At 40.5% G+C, this 18,664-nt stretch overlaps 1 protein-coding gene across 6 annotated transcripts in view; it reads right to left on the minus strand.

The window, feature by feature from the left end:
• The window catches only part of kif6 (kinesin family member 6), a 60,423-nt gene that overhangs the window by 9,260 nt on the left and 32,499 nt on the right, over positions 1–18,664 (minus strand). For all 6 annotated transcript variants that reach the window (XR_003691143.1, XM_028566654.1, XM_028566653.1 and 3 more), the window contains 3 exons: positions 15,694–15,888; positions 9,444–9,546; positions 7,318–7,373 (listed from right to left, as the gene is read on the minus strand). Coding sequence is in view for 5 of the 6 variants with exons in the window: in XM_028566654.1 (XP_028422455.1) it covers positions 7,318–7,373; positions 9,444–9,546; positions 15,694–15,888 (354 nt within the window). In the remaining variant the exon portion in view is untranslated. The remainder of the gene's footprint in view (positions 1–7,317; positions 7,374–9,443; positions 9,547–15,693; positions 15,889–18,664) is intronic.

The following is an 18,664-nucleotide window of genomic DNA, read 5'->3' on the forward strand; positions in this document are numbered from 1 at the left end:
ACTGACTGGTTGGTTTAATGTCATGAAGTGATAAAGTGACCAAAGTGACCATTCAGTTTGTTCCTGTTCTTCAACATTTCATGTATGACCACATATGTAATGTACAAGCAGAGCTATCATTACTGCAGGCAGTTAGTAAAACCTTCTCGTGTCCTGTTAACTGATATTTCCATTTGTTAAGTAAATGACAAAATGGCAGGACAATATCTACTACTTGTTTACATAAACACATAATATAATAATAATAATAATAATAATAATAATAATATGTACAAGGGTACAAGCGGCCGAAATGGGTTTCCTCAGGAGGGTGGCTGGCGTCTCCCTTAGAGATAGGGTGAGAAGCTCAGTCATCCGTGAGGAGCTCGGAGTAGAGCCGCTGCTCCTTTGCATCGAAAGGAGCCAGTTGAGGTGGTTCGGGCATCTGGTAAGGATGCCCCCTGGGCGCCTCCCTAGGGAGGTGTTCCAGGCACGTCCAGCTGGGAGGAGGCTCGGGGGAAGACCCAGGACTAGGTGGAGGGATTATATCTCCAACCTGGCCTGGGAACGCCTCGGGATCCCCCAGTCGGAGCTGGTTAATGTTGCTCGGGAAAGGGAAGTTTGGGGTCCCCTGCTGGAGCTGCTCCCCCCGCAACCTGACACCGGATAAGCGGACGAAGATGGATGGATGGATGGATGGATAATATAAACAATCTTCATCCCTTAGGGCACTTTCAAACCTAGTTCGGTGGACTCTGTGCGATTTGGGGTTGAAGTTTCATTTGGTTCGGTTTGCGTTCACACTGCACTTTGTCACTTTGTTGCTTTTTATATCTGAAACTCACCGACACTTCTGCTCCCAGAAATAATGGAGCAACACCAAATTTATAACGTCTTGGGTTTTCTGGTTCTGCTTTAGTGTTTCTAATATTTTAGAAGAAGGCAAACAAAGAGCAGCTGACAGACAGCGAGTGAAGGAGAGATGATGATGATGTCACACGGACAACCAGCGATGTGTCCTCAGAACAGCTTATGGATCTGACAGTTATCATCCCTTAAATCATATCTAAGTCTGTAAATTGTGTGCAAGGTTAAAATTGCAGGCTAGTAAATGTTCTGTTTTTGGTTCACTTCCTGTATTTGGGTCGGATCGTGTTCTCACCTGAAGTAAACCGAACTCTAGTTCAGTTGAAAGCGAACCGAGAACCCCGTTTGTTAAGCGGACCAGAGTTTGTTTGTTTGATCCGCACCAGAGTTTGGATGAGCTTTCACACCAGCCCAAACCAACCGGACTATCTGACCAAACCCTCCAGGGTTCATTTTAAACGAACGAAACAAGGTAGGTGTGAAAGCAACCTAAGATTTGTTTAAAATTGTGGTTCCGGTTCAAACATTTTAAGTCTCCAAGCCCAAGCTGAGAAAACCCTGATCATCAGGGATATTGTTTCAAACTTTGGAAAGATCCCTCCATAGCCACTATGTACTACCACTACTCATAACACTTTGAGTTGTCTTTACACAAACAAAGTGTTAATTCTTTGAGTCCAAATCATTCATAATTCATAGTTCTTTCATTTATTAACTTGTCATTGAGTTGTTTGCAGAAGATAATCTTAACTTAAGATGGGACATACTGTGTATAATACACTTCAAAAGGAACTGTGTGAAGCAACAGGAGGGAAGCTTTTTGGGTCACTGCCTCCCTTGTGGCTGTAATACTGGGTTAACATATGGATAAGTCATTTGTGTCCGTTCTTCTGTTTTCGCTGTCTCTCTTCCCCTAATTGACGAACTTAATTGACCTATTAAACATATTGAATTTGCGAGGGAATGCTTTAGTGGCAAAGGGCAACTGTAAAGTAAATGGACCGAAGCACATTGCAAAGCGCATATTTGCGGTCATTTCTGTTTACACTAAATCAGGGATAATCACAGGTACATTTACTATAAGACAAGAACAGGATGTCATTTCACATTGATAGCATGTGTCAGATAGTGAGTTAAGTGAATGAGCAGGATAACAGACAGACTAAAAGATAAAAGAGACACTGAAGGGTCGTTCTGTGTGCGAGTTTCCATTACAATCCCTCCGGTCTTATATACATGTAGACTGTGCTGTGCTGTAGCTCTTTCTGTAATACGATCCTGTCGCAAATCTAAAAGCCGAGATCCAAACTCCAAAAAACGAGAAATCCAGATGAAGTATCGTTTGGCAAAAAGGAAAAAAAAAGGGGTGTGGGGCTCTCACTTTGTCAAAGGGAAGATACTGACACTGAAAGCATTTTAAACTAACACATGTCCTGCTGTAGTGACTTTAAGGGAAGCGGAGTATCTTATAGAGATCCTGGGATTAATAAAGTATAACAATATTATTATTATAGACTTCAGGTTTAGCTTTACAGCAGCTCTTAGCATTTCACTGATAAATGTTTTAAAACGGTTTGGAATCTGCCCACGCAACACACAGACCAGCTCATCTTTCAAAACTCTTTACAAACACCCTTTTTTAAATGGAGACCGCTGTTGGGGGGGTTCAGCAGACAGTGGAGATGTGAATGGATGATGTGAAACGTTACAGATGACACACATATTGTGCCCATGATGACACTGTTTTTCCTAATGCTATGGAGCATGAACCGGGGTTTGGGAAGCCCTGACAAAGCCATGTGTTTTCCGTGTGTAGTTAGAGTAGCTGAGAACGTAAATGAGCTGAGACGCCCTGTGGCTTTGCATTGTGGTCAGGTGGGCAGCCCAAGTCTTCTAACAGACACAACTTTCTCGAACATGACCCATAACTAACGGATGTTTAGTCTCCTTTTTCTACAATAACATAAAAGGATTAAGAAATATTAATGCCACGTGTATGCCGTGTTGACAGGGTGAAGAAGTGCAGGAAGCACATAACAGTAACATGAAGAGCACACTTACATCAGTCATGGCATGTACTAAAGCTTTTTAAAAAACCCAAGGCCAAGCAGTTATACAAAATGAATACCTACATTTGTCAGAGTCATGGTACAATTGGATGTGCTTGATGCCTGAGTGATGTATTGCCAATCCAATACAATGCAGATATGCAATAGTCTTCTGAAGCAATCTTAAATATGGTGTGAGAATAAACTCTGTTGCTGTTGGCCATGCTATTAAAACTATACATATCTCAGTGGTGACTGGGGTGTCAAACGTCAGACTATTTGGTCAGAACATTCTGTTGAAGCTTCTGAACTTCAATGACAAGAAAAATTCCACAGAAGATTCATTTGCATACGTGTCAAGTAATAGTGGTGTGCGGTGTGCTTACTGCAATACCAGACTGCGGGCTCAACAACACAAACTCTTCCAAACCATGCAGGGTTTCCCCCCACATCGTCAGGAGACGTGCAGTCGTCTTAAAAAGGACCGGTGTCAAGCTACAAGCCTCAATAAATATTTGGTGATTTTTGCGGCCTGGAGGTTACATGTGATATGCCGCACAATACCACAAGCTAGCTCAAGATCCAAGGATCATACAATGCTATCCAGCTTCTCAATATCTGGGTGTCTATATGAAGAATTCACCATTGAATCAGTGCACAAAGTAACATGAAAAACTTGAAAATGTTTAAGTGCACAGATAATATTTAACTAATAAACCACCACAAGAGTTGCATACACAAAAAGGAAACCGAAAAGGTTGTTGATACCTAACCAGAAACATTTCCTAAACCACTGAAATGAGCAGCTGATAACATTAGCACTGCAAGTAGTCATGTACAATTTATAGGCCGTTGTTTACAAAGACCACATGCAATGCAGAAATCAAGTTTCATTCTTCTTCCTATATTCCTTCCCAAGTGCTTTGGAACAATCTTCTTGGCAATGATATACGCTTTAGGCTCTAGTAGACCTTCCTTGAAGTCTATCTCAAAGTACTTGCGTCACTTCAGCAAAGGTGACCAAAGGATAAAAGTGGAATACCAAACCATACCAGAGGCTTCATCGTGGACTGTACTGCATGAATCCCCCCACATCTGGCAGATAAATCAAGAGACACTGCTCATTTTCAGCTGCCTTACACCTTTCATGAGGTAAAAGATGTGCATCGCCGATCCCTCTGAATAAATATATATCCTTGCACTTTTTGGACCTAAGGGTTTGGAACTTATATGCTCCTCCAGTGGAATTGGAATCCAGAGCAATATACTGTGGCCAAGAACAATACTGTAAACTAGGGTAATGTTTAGACACTGATGTCTCCACAGGATACCGCTTCTCCCTTTCTCCCCTGCTACTGACCCTCATGCTGGGTACATCCATCAGAAAAAAGCAGCACAGAGCTTTTGTCTACATTATGCTAAATGTTTCCATGTTCTACATTAACCATGAGACACAGGTAGTGTAAAATTTCCAAGATGGGCTTCCAAGATTGCAGGGAAACACACTAAGCTAAACATTATGGTACTACTTTCCATTGCGAAGGGGCAACCACCTTCCACTAAAAACACTGTCTCTCATCTAGGAAGAATGCAGCCCCATGCACCTAACAATGTAATAATATCTGACAGCACCAAGATCGTTTTTTGGGGTATTTTTCCAAATTTGAAGAAATTGAAGAATGTTAAATCTTTTTTTAAAACTACATTAATTTATGAAATCCAGTTTCTCTATACTAAACCCACACAGTGATGTCTGCAAAACAAATCTTAAGAGTTAATATTCTATATGATGGCATAGCGGATTTCTGTGTGATGTATGACATGTCTGATTGATGGCTGTGTCAGCACCTCATGGACTGAATGCTGAAAAAAATATTAAATTCCAAGGGTGATAAGTGTACGCTGGCATGTTTGAGGGTAACAGCCGAATGCTACCAAACCACCAGGCGTGATCTGTGGCAGCAATGATGCCAGGCACTGGTGTGAGGCAAACCTATCCATTTCAATGGCATGTGAAATGAGCCACAAACACACAGTCCAGGGAAATTCATAAATGTAGCTTGCAATAGTAAATGCAAACCAGACTGAGCCCTAATAACAAATTTTAACTGCTTTGGGTTTACTGGAAAATTCAACCAAAGTGCAATGAAATCATTTAAACTTATTTCCACTAGTGACAGGACCTGTCTTTAGGTAGCCCCGCGTAATTCATTACGATACATTACTGAATAAAGTTACTTGTACTGTGACTTAAAGTCAATGTGGACTCATAACCAACTATATAATAATATGTATGAGGCAATATCTTTTATCTTTTAAATTTTACTTAATAATCAATTAAGTAAATGGAAACATAGGAACAAATTACATTTAAGGCTAATTTATAGTTATACATGGGCTCTAGACCATACGCCGTGGCTACGCAAGTGGCCTACGCCGCTGGGAGCATTTATACTTGTGCGCTGATGTGTCTGCATCAGATTGAGCAGATCATGTTGGACTTAAGAGCTTCTAAATGTTAAACAGTTACTTTTACTGAAATCACATCGGAGGAGATGGTGTGAATGAGGCAGAAGGAGGGGGAATTTTCTGTGCTTGTCCGGCCACTGAGAGACATGGATGAGTAAATGCGATAATACCAAGCGGACCCATTACAGTTGTTGCAGTCTGCGTCGCTGTGATGTGTAGTTATTTTTCTGGGGAGATGCATGTCAGGCTACGGCGTAGGGTACACATCTTCGGCACAGAAGAATGTATAAACCGGCTTTTTAATCTCGTTACTGTAACAACGTTGTTTTTTGTGTACATTTTTGAGTATTTTTAATAATCAGTAACTTTACTTTTTCTTAGTTTTTTTTTTCATTCATTTTTCATTTATTATTGTATTACAATAATTGAATTCATACAGCCCAATATCTCAAATCCCAAATTTGCCTTAAGGGTCTTTAAGTTCAAGTATTATACCTCCATATAATTCAAGCTCCATCTATTACAGAGGAAGAATAAAAGTCACAAAAGCTGCAGCAGAGAAGAAGCTGCTGGTGTGGTTGTGGCCACAGGACGGCAGCGCTCCACAGAGCTCCATGTCTGGAGAGGTGACGCTCTACACTCAGCTGTTCCACTCTGGAAAATATACATGTTCTATATGTTAACGTTCACTGGTGGTGCGTAAGGAGGTGCGGTTGCTCCTGGGCCAGGCCTAGCAGTTTGTGAAGAGCACAAAAAAATGCACAACAATGCAATAAGATTAAGAATGACATCATAATGGGTTATGGTTAAAGTTACTGTTATTGTACTTTGTGAGAGGCAAGCAAAAGTCACATCAGTTTATCACAACTTTAATGCACCAACCACTCGGTGAGCAAGCTAAGTGACCCAAATCAAACACACCCACAATGCAATGTGACCAGCATGTGCATGCTGGGTCTAGCTTAAATGCTCATGGTGGATCCTTCAGCTCCAGTGTTCTACTGTTTTTGATCATCCCTGTTTTGACTGCCGAGCGCTTGAAAAGCATTTGAGGGGCCCAACGGGACAAGAGGTTTAGTGGACTGGTTATATTATGCACTGGGAAGGAATGAGAAAAATTTAACCCAGTGTAGATTGTGGAGGACTGCTGTTCAGAGAGGTGAATACAACAGCAAACCTATTAACAGTAACTCTCTAATGTCAACTACTTTTAACTGACTTAATTTTTACTTTCATTTACCCTACATTTTACACAAGTCATATTACTTTTACTTGACTAAACTTTCTTTAAAGTAACAGTCCTTTCTATTCCAGTAAAATATTCTAGTCCTCTTTCCCTCCCCGCTGATGGACTATCCATGGTGTCAAAGTGTTGACACACAGTAGTACATACATGTACAGACTGCTTTTTTTAGTTGTTTTTTTTTACAACAGATAAACTTGGAGTTAAACTTCATAATCACTCAGCATTGACTGAAGGTTGACTTACTGTAGGTTCATGCCAGGCCTCCTTTTGGCATAGTAAAGCTATCTGTCAAGTACATTGCTGAGAAGAACACAGGGGTGTGCTTACAGAGTCGTCATAAAACAGCCTGAGCCAGGCTAGTAAAAAAAAAGCACAGGTTGGAAGACTAGGTAGGTGGAAACCAGAACGCCTCTGGGTCCTGGAAAAGTTCAGGAATGCGCTGAGCGACATTTCCCCACTCCAGGGAAACAGAACCCCAACAGTGATCTGTTCATTAAGAGTTTTTCCAGGCAGGTAGGCTGCCGTCTTTTGGGACCCAGAGAACTTTTTACAGAAATTATCAGCGTTCTTTAGGGCTTGCACCATAGCCTCTGTTTGCCATTAGGATAATGGTGATGATGAGAGTGACATGTAGAATTGAATGTTTTCACAGCTTGTAAATGTAACGTGATTTCCGGAGGGCGACTTACATCTGTTGAGACAACTTACTTATTCTGTTTTTAGCCTCATTCTGTTTCTCCCAGATTCCTCTGGCCTCAGCTGACCTGTTCAAAAGAATGCAGGTGTTAATAGGCAATGGTAGCAAAAACTAAGACATTTGATGAATTGAATGTGTTAAAATAACAATACCAAAGTAAGTATGCCCAAATACAAGAAGATCTTTTTCATTTTGCAGGCAATAAAGAATTCAAAAGTATTAGTAGTAAAGTATTGCACAAAATATCTATTATATACCATATCTCTGTTGGTTTGTCACTCAAAACATAGCTCAAACATAAACAGACACTTGTTACATGTGCCTCTGGTGTGTGTGTCTTATTTTCTCCCTCTGTCTCTCTCTCTCTGTCCCTCGTTTTAGATAAAGGTTCTCTGAACTGAAAACCAAAACCTGGCAGCCTCTGCAGGTGCTGATAGTCCTAATGGAAATGCAACATAGCCAACTATAAGTTTTTCTCAATGGCAAAGATACGGCATGTTCATGCTTTGACAGATAACTAGCAAGTTTTGCTTTAATTTGCATTGTGCTTTTACTCATTTGATAACAGGTAGTTTTTCTGAGGTACAACATTATTGCCGGGCAACAAATAAGGAAGTAATGTTGTTGCATGTACATTAAATGCATGTGAAGCATTTATGTCTGTGTGTGGTCTCTAAGGGGTTTAAAACGACCCGTCACGTTTCGTCTGTGATTTATGAGAAAACAGCATTGAATGAGAGCTATAAATACATACCACATGAATGATACTGCTCACATTGCTCATATTGCAGAACAAGAACTGTGGGCAACATAATGATATGAATTTCTCAAAACTGTATAACAACTTGTCCTACCGGAAACTACGACGTTCCACTTCAAAGATCCGTTGCCGCCGGATTTCACCCTTCTCGGCCGGAAGTCCGTTACCTTCCGCCGTTGTAATTTTAAACTCTGGTGGATTCACGAGGACTACGGTTAACTGCTCCTCAGATCTCTGCAGGGTAAATCCAGACAGCTAGCTAGACTATCTGTCCAATCTGAGTTTTCTGTTGCACGACTAAAACTACTTTTGAACACATGTTCCATCAAAACAAGTTCCTTCCTGAGGCTATTTTGCAGAGGAGCCATGGCCAAGGGGGTAAGTGAGCATCCGGAAAGCGTACCTCCTATGGGGAGCTTCTAAGGCTAACAAGCCATCACCTGCCGCTCGTATTCCATTGACTGCCATTCATTTTGGCGTCACTTTGACAGAGAATAACTTCACATCTGAAGCGTTTAAACACTATATTTGTCCATTGTTTATTTCTATGTGGAGGCATACAATCAAGGGAGAAGCCCATAGGCAGCACATTGGCTCAGTGGTTAGCTGAGGCGCTTCTGCCTCACAGCAAGAAGGTTCTGGGTTTGAACCCAGGTCGTCTCAGGCCTTCCTGTGTGGAGTTTGCATGTTCTCCCCGTGCTTGCGTGGATTTTCTCTGGGTGCTCCGGTTTCTTCCCACCATAAAGACATGCATGCTAGGCAACTAGGACAACAGTTGAAAATTAGCCGACTGGCTAACACTGTCGCATTTACAGAAATGTTCATTAATGTGCATTGTCCTAATCAAATAAATAAACAAACAGAGTCAATGAAAGCATCGGAACAAAATATTTCAGCAACGTTTTGATGGATTGGAAATACTTTGGTATGTATGTACATTCCACTTGCCACACAATGAATTCATATGAAGGTTACTTAATATGAATTCACTTGCCACATACCGAAGTATCAAATTGAGATTTCTCTTGGCACAGCTACCAGAAGACTTACAACTTTCAGACAGGTTGCTCACGTCACATCTACATCGTCAAGCTCAGTTGGAGGCTGCGTAGTACGCTCAGCCATCACCGGAAAAGTGCTTCTAATTGACTTCACTGGTCTCCGTCGAAGTCTATTGCGTCGCTGTGTCCATTCATTTTACTGTCTATAGCAGTGGCTCTGCCCGGTGCTTAGTGACGATTGTGATTGGTTTAAAGAAATTCCAATAAACCAGAGCACGTTTTTCTCCCATCCCGGAATGCTATGTGGACTAGCCGGACCCTCCTCCGCAGCGCTGTGGAGGAAGGTCTGGCAATGCGAGACTAACCGGTAACTAACCTCTGTTTGAGTTGCTTCTTGTTGTCTTCAATGGTCAGAAGGTTTTCATGGTCCCTTATGAAGGTCTTAAAGGCCTCTTGTTTTCCCATGGACAGCTGTGGACCTGAGAGAAAAAGATCCAGCACTAAGACGTATGTCATATTTTACAGTTCATATCAACCAGGTCCATGCTGAAAACATTTGCTAAACCTTAAAAACCTAAACCTACCAAACAAAGTACTATCCTTACAAGAAACAAACAAACAATGGAATTTGTGTCAGGTCCTGCTGTGCAGATTTGAACATTGAGACCTGAGCTGTACATGTTCCCACATCCACAGGTACTCCACTACAATCTGGCAGCCAGATGCGAGCTCGAGCCCCACCGATATAGTTAACCTCCCACTTATTACTAATTACAAACTGAAGGACTATTAGCCTGCCATTCACTGTTTAAAGAGAACATAAACACAAATATAAACAGCAATTCTGAGCATGTCAGCATTACATGGCAGATGCCCCCCCACCTAACTTTGGCAACTTGCCACATGAAAGGAATCTATATAATTTAGGACATAACATAATAATAATTATGCCAAATGTGTCAGGCAACACTGAGCTCCTCTGCTATGTGGATTCAATAATAACATTTTAAAGGACAACATTTCCTACTGCTGTATACCCTTTAAAAAATGAGTACAGACCTTTTTCACAGCATATATTTTGACATGTCATATTTAGCAGGAAAAGCACAGGTGTAACTAATTACAGTAATAATGATGGCCTATTTCCATCAAGTGTCCAATTCCAGTAAGCCTTGGCCAGAAGTGGCTCACCTACAGTAAAAGGAAGTCATTATTAATGTTGCTGATTATTATTAATAACACCTGTGCTGTTCCTTCTATGTGAAAATGCCTGCTGTTAAAAAGCAACAAGGCCTATTTACTCCTAAAGGAGACCAAAATGATATGTAGACACTGAATCATGTTGGCAGGTAATTATCAAGAACTTATGATACCATAATCAGTATGTGTTGTCATTGTCACTTTTCACATACTCAAAAACATGCTTTGTGGTGATACATAAACTCATAAAAGTTTGACTGTGTATTCTAGTTCCTCTCAAGAGATTCAATCGCAGATATCTGCCAATCTATCAAAGCTCTCTCTCAATCTGACCAATTTACAGTAACAAGGTCTGTATTTCCAACAAACATGAATAGAAATGTTTTCCTTGTGAGTACTGTAAGACTGCACTGTATTGTGTATGATCAAATCTTATAATAGAACACAAACAAGCATTATTTCGCAAAATTTCCATGGCAAACCCAATGCTTCACAGGGATTTCCAACTCACCCTTGTTAAAATGTGTTGATCTTTGTGACAAAGCTGTTCTAACCAAAGACATACACAGGACAGTAACTCATGTGGGATTAATTGTAGGACAGTGAGACATTTTGTTTCTTTATTTTTGGAAAGTCCTGATTGAAACCAGCAGGCATCTCACAGTCATACAGTATGTTGAAAGAGCCAACCTCAACAAATCAGTTTAAGGGTTTTCGTGAGGGAAATGCACTCCATTCGACTCTTGTAAAAAGCAACATTCCAGGAATATCTAAGAGTGATATGACATCATAATGTGTTGTACCAGAATAATTTGTGGGCTAATGAGATCACATGGACCATAGGCCAACTTTCCCAATTCTTCTTTTCCGTGCTTCAAGTGCTGACAAACCACAGAGGTTTTTACATGGATGGAATGTGTTGTGACTATTATTGCTGTTTCAACAATTTTTTAGAAATGAAATACCAGCATAGTGAAGTATGACTGTACTGTTCCATCAATATATAAAAGGAAACAAATCTCTGACAGCAACTGTTATATGTTTGTAGAAAAAAACAGAGTGTGCTTGATAGAAAAACAACATTTCTGGTACACTGTGTGTTCCTACTGTGTCCTCCTGCAGGGGATAGTAGTATTTGACTCACTGAGGTGTCCTGTTGTCTTAGGCTACTGCTTTGATGATAGAACAGTGTGGAGGGCCTGGAAGAATCATCAGCGTCTCATTACACGCTAGCAGGATTTACAGTAAGATCTAATTCTCCCTTAAAGTCCCAAGTCTCCCTCCACTTTCTGTGACCAGCCTGAACTACAACAGAAACACCTTGCCCATCCATTAGAGAACCTTTTACACCATAAGAGCACAAGAAGAAGACATGGTACATCTGTACCTGAATAAGAATAAATTTACTTCAGAAAAACACAGAGGCATCTCAGAGTAGTCCAGTTTGCAATTTCAGTGCACATAGTAGAAATCCTGTTCTTCGAGGAACCCAAAAGACAGTGGTCGTCAGAAGGAAAGAAAATAAAACTTCCTAATTTTCATGTTTTATTCTATGCTGGCAAAGCTAAGAGCCCAGTACAGAAGAGTGCATTATGGAAAGAGTCGATTATATGCCATTCAATCAGCATGAATGATTTCCATGGAAAGGTCATCATCATTACATTTACAGTTAATCTTCAGGGGACAGTAATTACCCTCGCCGTAACCATAGAGGCTGTTGGTTACAGCACCAGAACCCAGAACCCTCAGATTAAACCTAAATTAAAACATACATAAACATTAAGTGACCCATGGAACATGAGGAAAGTATAAGTGCAGTGCATTTGTTTTGAATTAGGACAGAGTAAAGAACAATGATCTAATGTGCATATAGTTTGGTTATGGGTCTCCAAAGTGGGCCATGGGAAATAGACACTCCAGATGTGAAGCATAAGATGTAGAACAGTGCACTGTATAAAAGAACTGTCAATTGTGTGTTTCTAATTCTTTGCACTGTCTGTGTACGTATTTAAAAAGGAACTCAACATGTAACAATATAATGGCCTCCTGCAAAAACATTTTACACTGTAGATTTAACTGGTTCTTTAAGAAATCCCTGACACCAGGTGTGCTCCAGGATTCCACATTAGGAAAGTCAGAAATACTAAAGTGTGAGAGGTGTCCTATCTGATCCTTCTGGAACTGCTCAATGTGTTCTTAAAGTGTTTGCTTCCCAAAGTGCAGTCTTTCTGGATAACATTAAGCTTCCCCTGCTGGTTAACAGCTGATGGAGTCAGTTCTGCTCCCAGTGTTGGTTGCAAACAGAGCAGAAAGAGACTTCATGAGAAATTTCTCATGAAGCAACTTTTTCACAACCAAATGGACAGTAATATAGAGCACCAATATTTTTGGCAAAAGTACCTCATTTAGTCATTGTATAGTCTGCCTGTAACAGTGATGTAATCAGCTAACACAATCGCAGTTCGTGACTCCGATGCAATGTTAAAATTAGTCAAGCTGATTATCTTGCATTTTTCCCAAGAACCGACAGACATTTTTGTAGGTGGGAAATGAGAAGATACACACTTAAAACAACAATGGCAAATGTAAGCACCCTCGAGTGATTCACTCACTTCACAGGTCAATGAGTCAGGATGTGTAAAAGTGGTATACTGGCACCCTTTCAAGCGTTAAAATGAAGAGAAGTGTATTTATTCTTAAACAGAAACACAGGAGAAAGATCCATTACAGTTCCAGCCTGTTTCCTAATACACTGTAGGCCAATGGAAAACATCTCTGCTATAGATTTTGACATTACTGTGGAGAAGTTAAAACTACAGAACCATAACTGATGACACTCCAGACTATGGCAATGCCATTCAGAATGATAACTTTTCAGCTTATGGATTTCAATATCTCCCATTATGGAAAACTTTAGACCCTGAGTGGTGTGTGGTGTGTGGTTGTAAAGCAGCAGATGCCACACAGCCACAGTTCAACCCAATGGAAGTGGAACCCATGGAGCTCATCACGTCCAGGTGAAAGCAAATCCTCTGGTGAGATGACCCAAATGATCATGCACGCTCCGTATTAGATAACATACAATTCTGAGAGACTAATTCATATGGCACATCATTTATCAGTGGTTTTATAAACCACAGCTGTACAGCCATCCATCACAGTGCTCCTCATTGTCCCTTCGATGAACAACTGATTCGCTTACTACTTCTGACTGGGCCGAGTTTGTTTTTTAATAGGCTCTTCTTTCAGAGACCCTGTTTGTAATTACCTCTTTGCTGGCCTTTTACCCCACTGGGCACCATTACACATACATGTCGAAAAGGATGAGGGAGCTGTGGTTAGCACAGACAGGAGCGCAGCCTCAGTGTGATGAGTTGCTGGCTCATACCCCAGTGCCCGATGGCTATGACCAAGCTCGTTATAAGGGCTCAGCTTTATCATCACACTTAAGGCTCCACTTAACCAAAATTAAACAGGAAAGGCCAAATAAATGCCGCCGCTGGCTAGGTAACATATCTCAAAGCTTGATTGGCCTGACTTTCAGCAACCTCCACATCCCTGTTACATTTAAACCAAGGCCATGTCTGAAAAGGTTACAAGTAGACTGAAAATCCAAGAGGAGTTGCAGTTTGAAGTCTCTGCTACTTATTCTGCCATCTCTGAGTCTTCATTATTCTTTAATTTCCCTCTGAAGGAACATGCCATGGCCAAACTACATGGAGATAACCTAATCAACTGCAACACTGTAATGACACTCAATTCAAAACCACATGTAAGAGTAATCTGCAGTTACTGTAACTGAAAAAAAAGTGCTTCCGTTTAATTTAGATCATTTGCAAGATTTCAATGTATATATTTGGGGGACGACGACATCGTAAATATCCTCTAGCATGTTTACCTAAATGAGATATATCCTTGTATTAGAATAAAAGAAAGTAAGAATTAGGCATTTAGGAATTTAGACGTTTTCTCTGATTAGTGTCTCTTGTGTTTACATTGCCGCATTCTTGGCCACTGGTCTCTGCTTCAGGTTCCAGTAAGTACCATACAGTAGGTTTTCAACTCATCAGCTTTTCATCAGCAACAAATTACAGGTTTAATATACTGTACTGTCTAATGTTGCTGACAAGCTTACACTGGGCCACTTGAATGACCTCTAAAAGGAAACTACTAATTACATGCAATCCCAGTGATGACATTGTTTAGAAATAAGGGAGCTCTGGGATGTCAGACTCTTACTCTGTGCAGTAAAATCCAGAAATCAAGGATTTGTCATGCCCCACAGACACACTGAAAATCAGCATGACCACAGAGAGCTGCCCACATTCCAATCGAGAGAGATCACCTGTCTGTACTCTTAGCGCCTAATTTATTACCAAGTCCTTGCTTCTGCTGGGTCAGAGACTGACTGTCATGTTAAATGGAGTCAGTGAAAATGTGTTGAATTGAATACAGTACTGATACTTTCGACCCATTCTTACTTTTAGTAGCTGTGAGCAGCCACAGTGTAGCGCTGAGGACCAACTCCATTTCTGAGGAGTATCTGAGGACACCCACACAAACACAGAGAGAATATACTCTTTACACAGAAAGGCCATAGTTTGCCCGGTAGGGTTCAAACCTACAACATTCTTGCTGTGAGACAATGAAAACCACAGAGCCACCATGCTGCTAAAGTAGTGCATAAATCATAAAGGGTTGGTTCACCCAAATTACAAACAATAACAACAAACAAAACATAAAATAAAATAAAGTATTTAACCAAGATTGTGAGATATCCATCTCTGAGAATTATGACACCAAAGCAATACAATAAAGAGTGCAATGTTATTTGTGGAGCTTACAGCAGGGAAAAAGACATCTAAAACATTCCAATTTTCCAGAGACAGTGTCCCGGTTACTCTTGATAGCCCACATCACTGTGGACAGCTTTCATTAGAACTGGGATGGAGGCAATGCCACCCAGGGAAATAAAAGACCTCAGGCCTCAGCTGCTGGGAGTCTATAAAGCTGGGTGATTCCATGAGTTCTGGTCTCACTCTCCCTCTGGGCAGGCTGGTGCCGTACTGGCACCAAACTTGGTTTTTTGTTTGGTTTTATTGTGTTAAGTTGAACCCCTGTTCAGTGTGAGCATTTACACTTCCATAGCATCTACCGCCCACAATACAATACTGATTACTGATCATAATAAATGTACCTGTTTATTTAACTCGTTGTGAGGACCTCCCTTCTTTGTTATGCTCTTAAACGAGCTGGGCATAACAAAGCAAATAGCAGCACCATGTATCCAAACTATGTCACGGTTCATTTTGGACCCCGTTTTGTTACACCCTTTCCGTATCACACCACATCTGGAGGCTGCAAACATGATCTTAAATCTTGACAATACTAAATGTAAATATTTGCTTTGTAAAGAGTAAAAGTACCTCTTTTCATGTACTGTATAGCACGTCCTTCATGGTCCGAGATGGTGTCCGTGCTTCCTTCCCTCAACAGTGGCATTGTCACTACCTTCGAGGCACTCTGGGAGGCAAGGCTCTGACCATTGGTGATGTTAGCAAGCTGAGCAGCAGCATCCTGGGCCCTTTTTTTTTCCTTCTTCAACATCTTAACAAGGATACCTGTAGGCACTGAGTTAAGGGCTCAAACTCTCTTTCTTTTGGAAAAAAGAACAGGATGGAAAAAGAGATCTTTCACTCAAACGTACCAATTTTAACTCATGTTGAGTGTTTAGAATTTGATGTACAAATATACATGGAGACTTCTTTGAGGATACGGGTAGACAGTTTATCCAAATATTCAAAACAAACAGAATGACTGAGTTGACAATATACAGTAAAAGGGAAGCATCCATAGTGATTTTCTAAAAGGCAGTGGGCTTCATTGTAGGCTTTTAATATTGGCAGACATGTGCTCAGCGTCTTACCTTCCAGGCTCGGGAAGATGTCATGGTCTGGGATGAATCAGCGGTGAGAAGAGGAGCCAGAGAGGCTGCACACACTCTACCAACATTCCACAACATCTTCTCCCACTGATGAGGTTGTACTATGTGTGCGTTTGTCTACTTGAATCCAAGTGTAGATGTGTTTGTACATCTGGGTGTGCATATGTGAGTGTGTCAGAGAGTAACGGAGTGGCTGCATGAGGAGGCTGAAAGGCAAGAATTGCCGCTTAGATCCTGTTCACATTTTTATTGCCATGACACGTTTCACTTCTCCATATGCAATGTCTCTATGCATTAGGAAAATTTACTGTAATCGTTTCCTCTGTTCCATGTACTGTGTTTGCTTCCAACTCCATTGTTATAGTATTACTGTATTTGATCAACTGCCTCCTGCTCAAACTGCTTTCAGCTGGCCTCACATATATTTTTTTGAATAATAACGCACACAGCAGAGCACTGATTCGTTCTGCACTATCATATGGGATTATCAAATTGACGCCTGGCTGCTATGCTATGCTTCATGACTTGTGGAGCTACGTTTACTGTATAACAGTACACTGCTGTTTCCACAACTGGTGAGAAAGGACAGGACGGTGCTAGCATAGGCAATTGTTCTGCAATCAGAATTGCTGATGAAGGGAAAACTGTAATTGTATGAACTAAAAGTGCATGGGAAAACTATTTACAGAAAAACGTGATCACGCCAATTTACAGAAAGTTGCCAAGATTGCTTTTAAGATGTCAACAGAAAGCAAGAAATCAAAGCTTGTCATGTGTTAGCAGGTATCGGGGAAAAGCTTAGCTAAAGTTATTCTATAAGAAGTATGCTTATGGAAAAAAAGCCTGCTTAACCTTTTGTTTTGATCCCTTACATTACCTACATGAATAAAACATTTTAGTCTCATAGAATATTCATTCAGCTCCTACCTTGTGTGCCTGTTTTTCCACTATAAATGGAAGTGTGCTTGATGGCCTAATCACAACCCATAATTTAGAGACAACACATTAGTCTGTTCTTCGAGCATGGTCCTATCATGAGATTAGCAGACATCTACTTGTGGCCAGACTGAAACTGTGGTGGTCAGCAGATAATTTGGGATGTTCAAAGAATGTCATTATTTTGGATGATGAATGGACGTAGTTTTGAAGGAGCTGGAGACGTTAATTTATATTCCTGTCAGCCAATACAAAGGGGATGTCAGTGGGAACAATAACACGAAGGAACCAAGTCTCCAATTACAGTTTCCAATGAAACCAACCATGCACTCCTCTCAAAACTGCCAACATCTAAACCCGACACAGTTCCAAATGACCTATAGAAGCCAAGTTTTACAGAGAAATGTGACTGTTTCTGTGGGTCCTATGTCATTGTTTCATACAAGTCATTACTTCAGACTGTTGTTCACCAGGTTTTTCCATTATTGAGATCTCTGGCGTCTGATATCTTCATTTATGCTGAACACTACCATAGACTTCTAGTATAGGATGAAAAATTCTCTTGGGGGTTGCACGTTAGATCTGTGGGCTGCTTCACATGCCATGCACTCAAAGTGTGGTCAAACTCAGCTCATAATGTGCATTCCATCTCTCCTTCTCATCTTTCTTGTCACTCTCTATTATACGGTCCAATAAAGCAGACATCACAGGAAATAAAGAAAATGCCTTTAAACTTACCACAGCTAGCAAAGGTGCAGTGCCAATCTCACTGGTGCCACAAATTTCTCCCTTTTCAGTGTACCAAGCAATACAAGTATGACAAATCTTCTAAAGATTCTAGATTATAATTACAGTAGTATAGTAGAGGAAGGTTTGAGCATTATGGGTGTCTCAAAAAAAAAACTAGACTGAAGCTACCAATAGCAAATCCTAATAAATTGTTATTTTCTAGTAAATATAATCTTAACCTATTGAATTTAGATAAAGAAGGAAAGTTTGACTAAGATCCATCCACACTGCTAATATAGTCTTTCTGCTTTCAAAAGCTACAGTATGATGAAGCGATTAGATTTTCTTTGCACCTTTAAAAGATGCATAATACACTATAAAGTTAGAAATAATCCTTGCATCCAAGTGTTGAGGAGCATAATAAAAACAAAAACAATTTGCAATTCTGTGATGCTGCCTGTGTTTGGTCTATTAGTGACAGGATGCATGAAGACCGGAACTAAATGAAAAATGAGAGATTAGGTCAATGAAGCCCAAAAAAACGCTCATGTAAATACTTCAAAAGTATATGCTCTATATTACTATATTATTTCAAAGACAAAGGAGCATAATTGGGATTTGGATGTAAAAACACCATCAGAGTCTCAGCGTCAGTTACTTTTACAATGTGCAGTGCAAAGAGATCAAACACTAAACTGGAGCCAGTTGTCCAAAAGACACCAAAGACTTGCCAATGCTAATGGCAACTCCTCTGTCAACAGAGCATTAAGTGGTGAGTGTGCTTACAA

This window comes from Perca flavescens, chromosome 20 (genome assembly GCF_004354835.1).
Source record: "Perca flavescens isolate YP-PL-M2 chromosome 20, PFLA_1.0, whole genome shotgun sequence".
In the NCBI taxonomy this organism is placed as follows: Eukaryota; Metazoa; Chordata; class Actinopteri; order Perciformes; family Percidae; genus Perca; species Perca flavescens.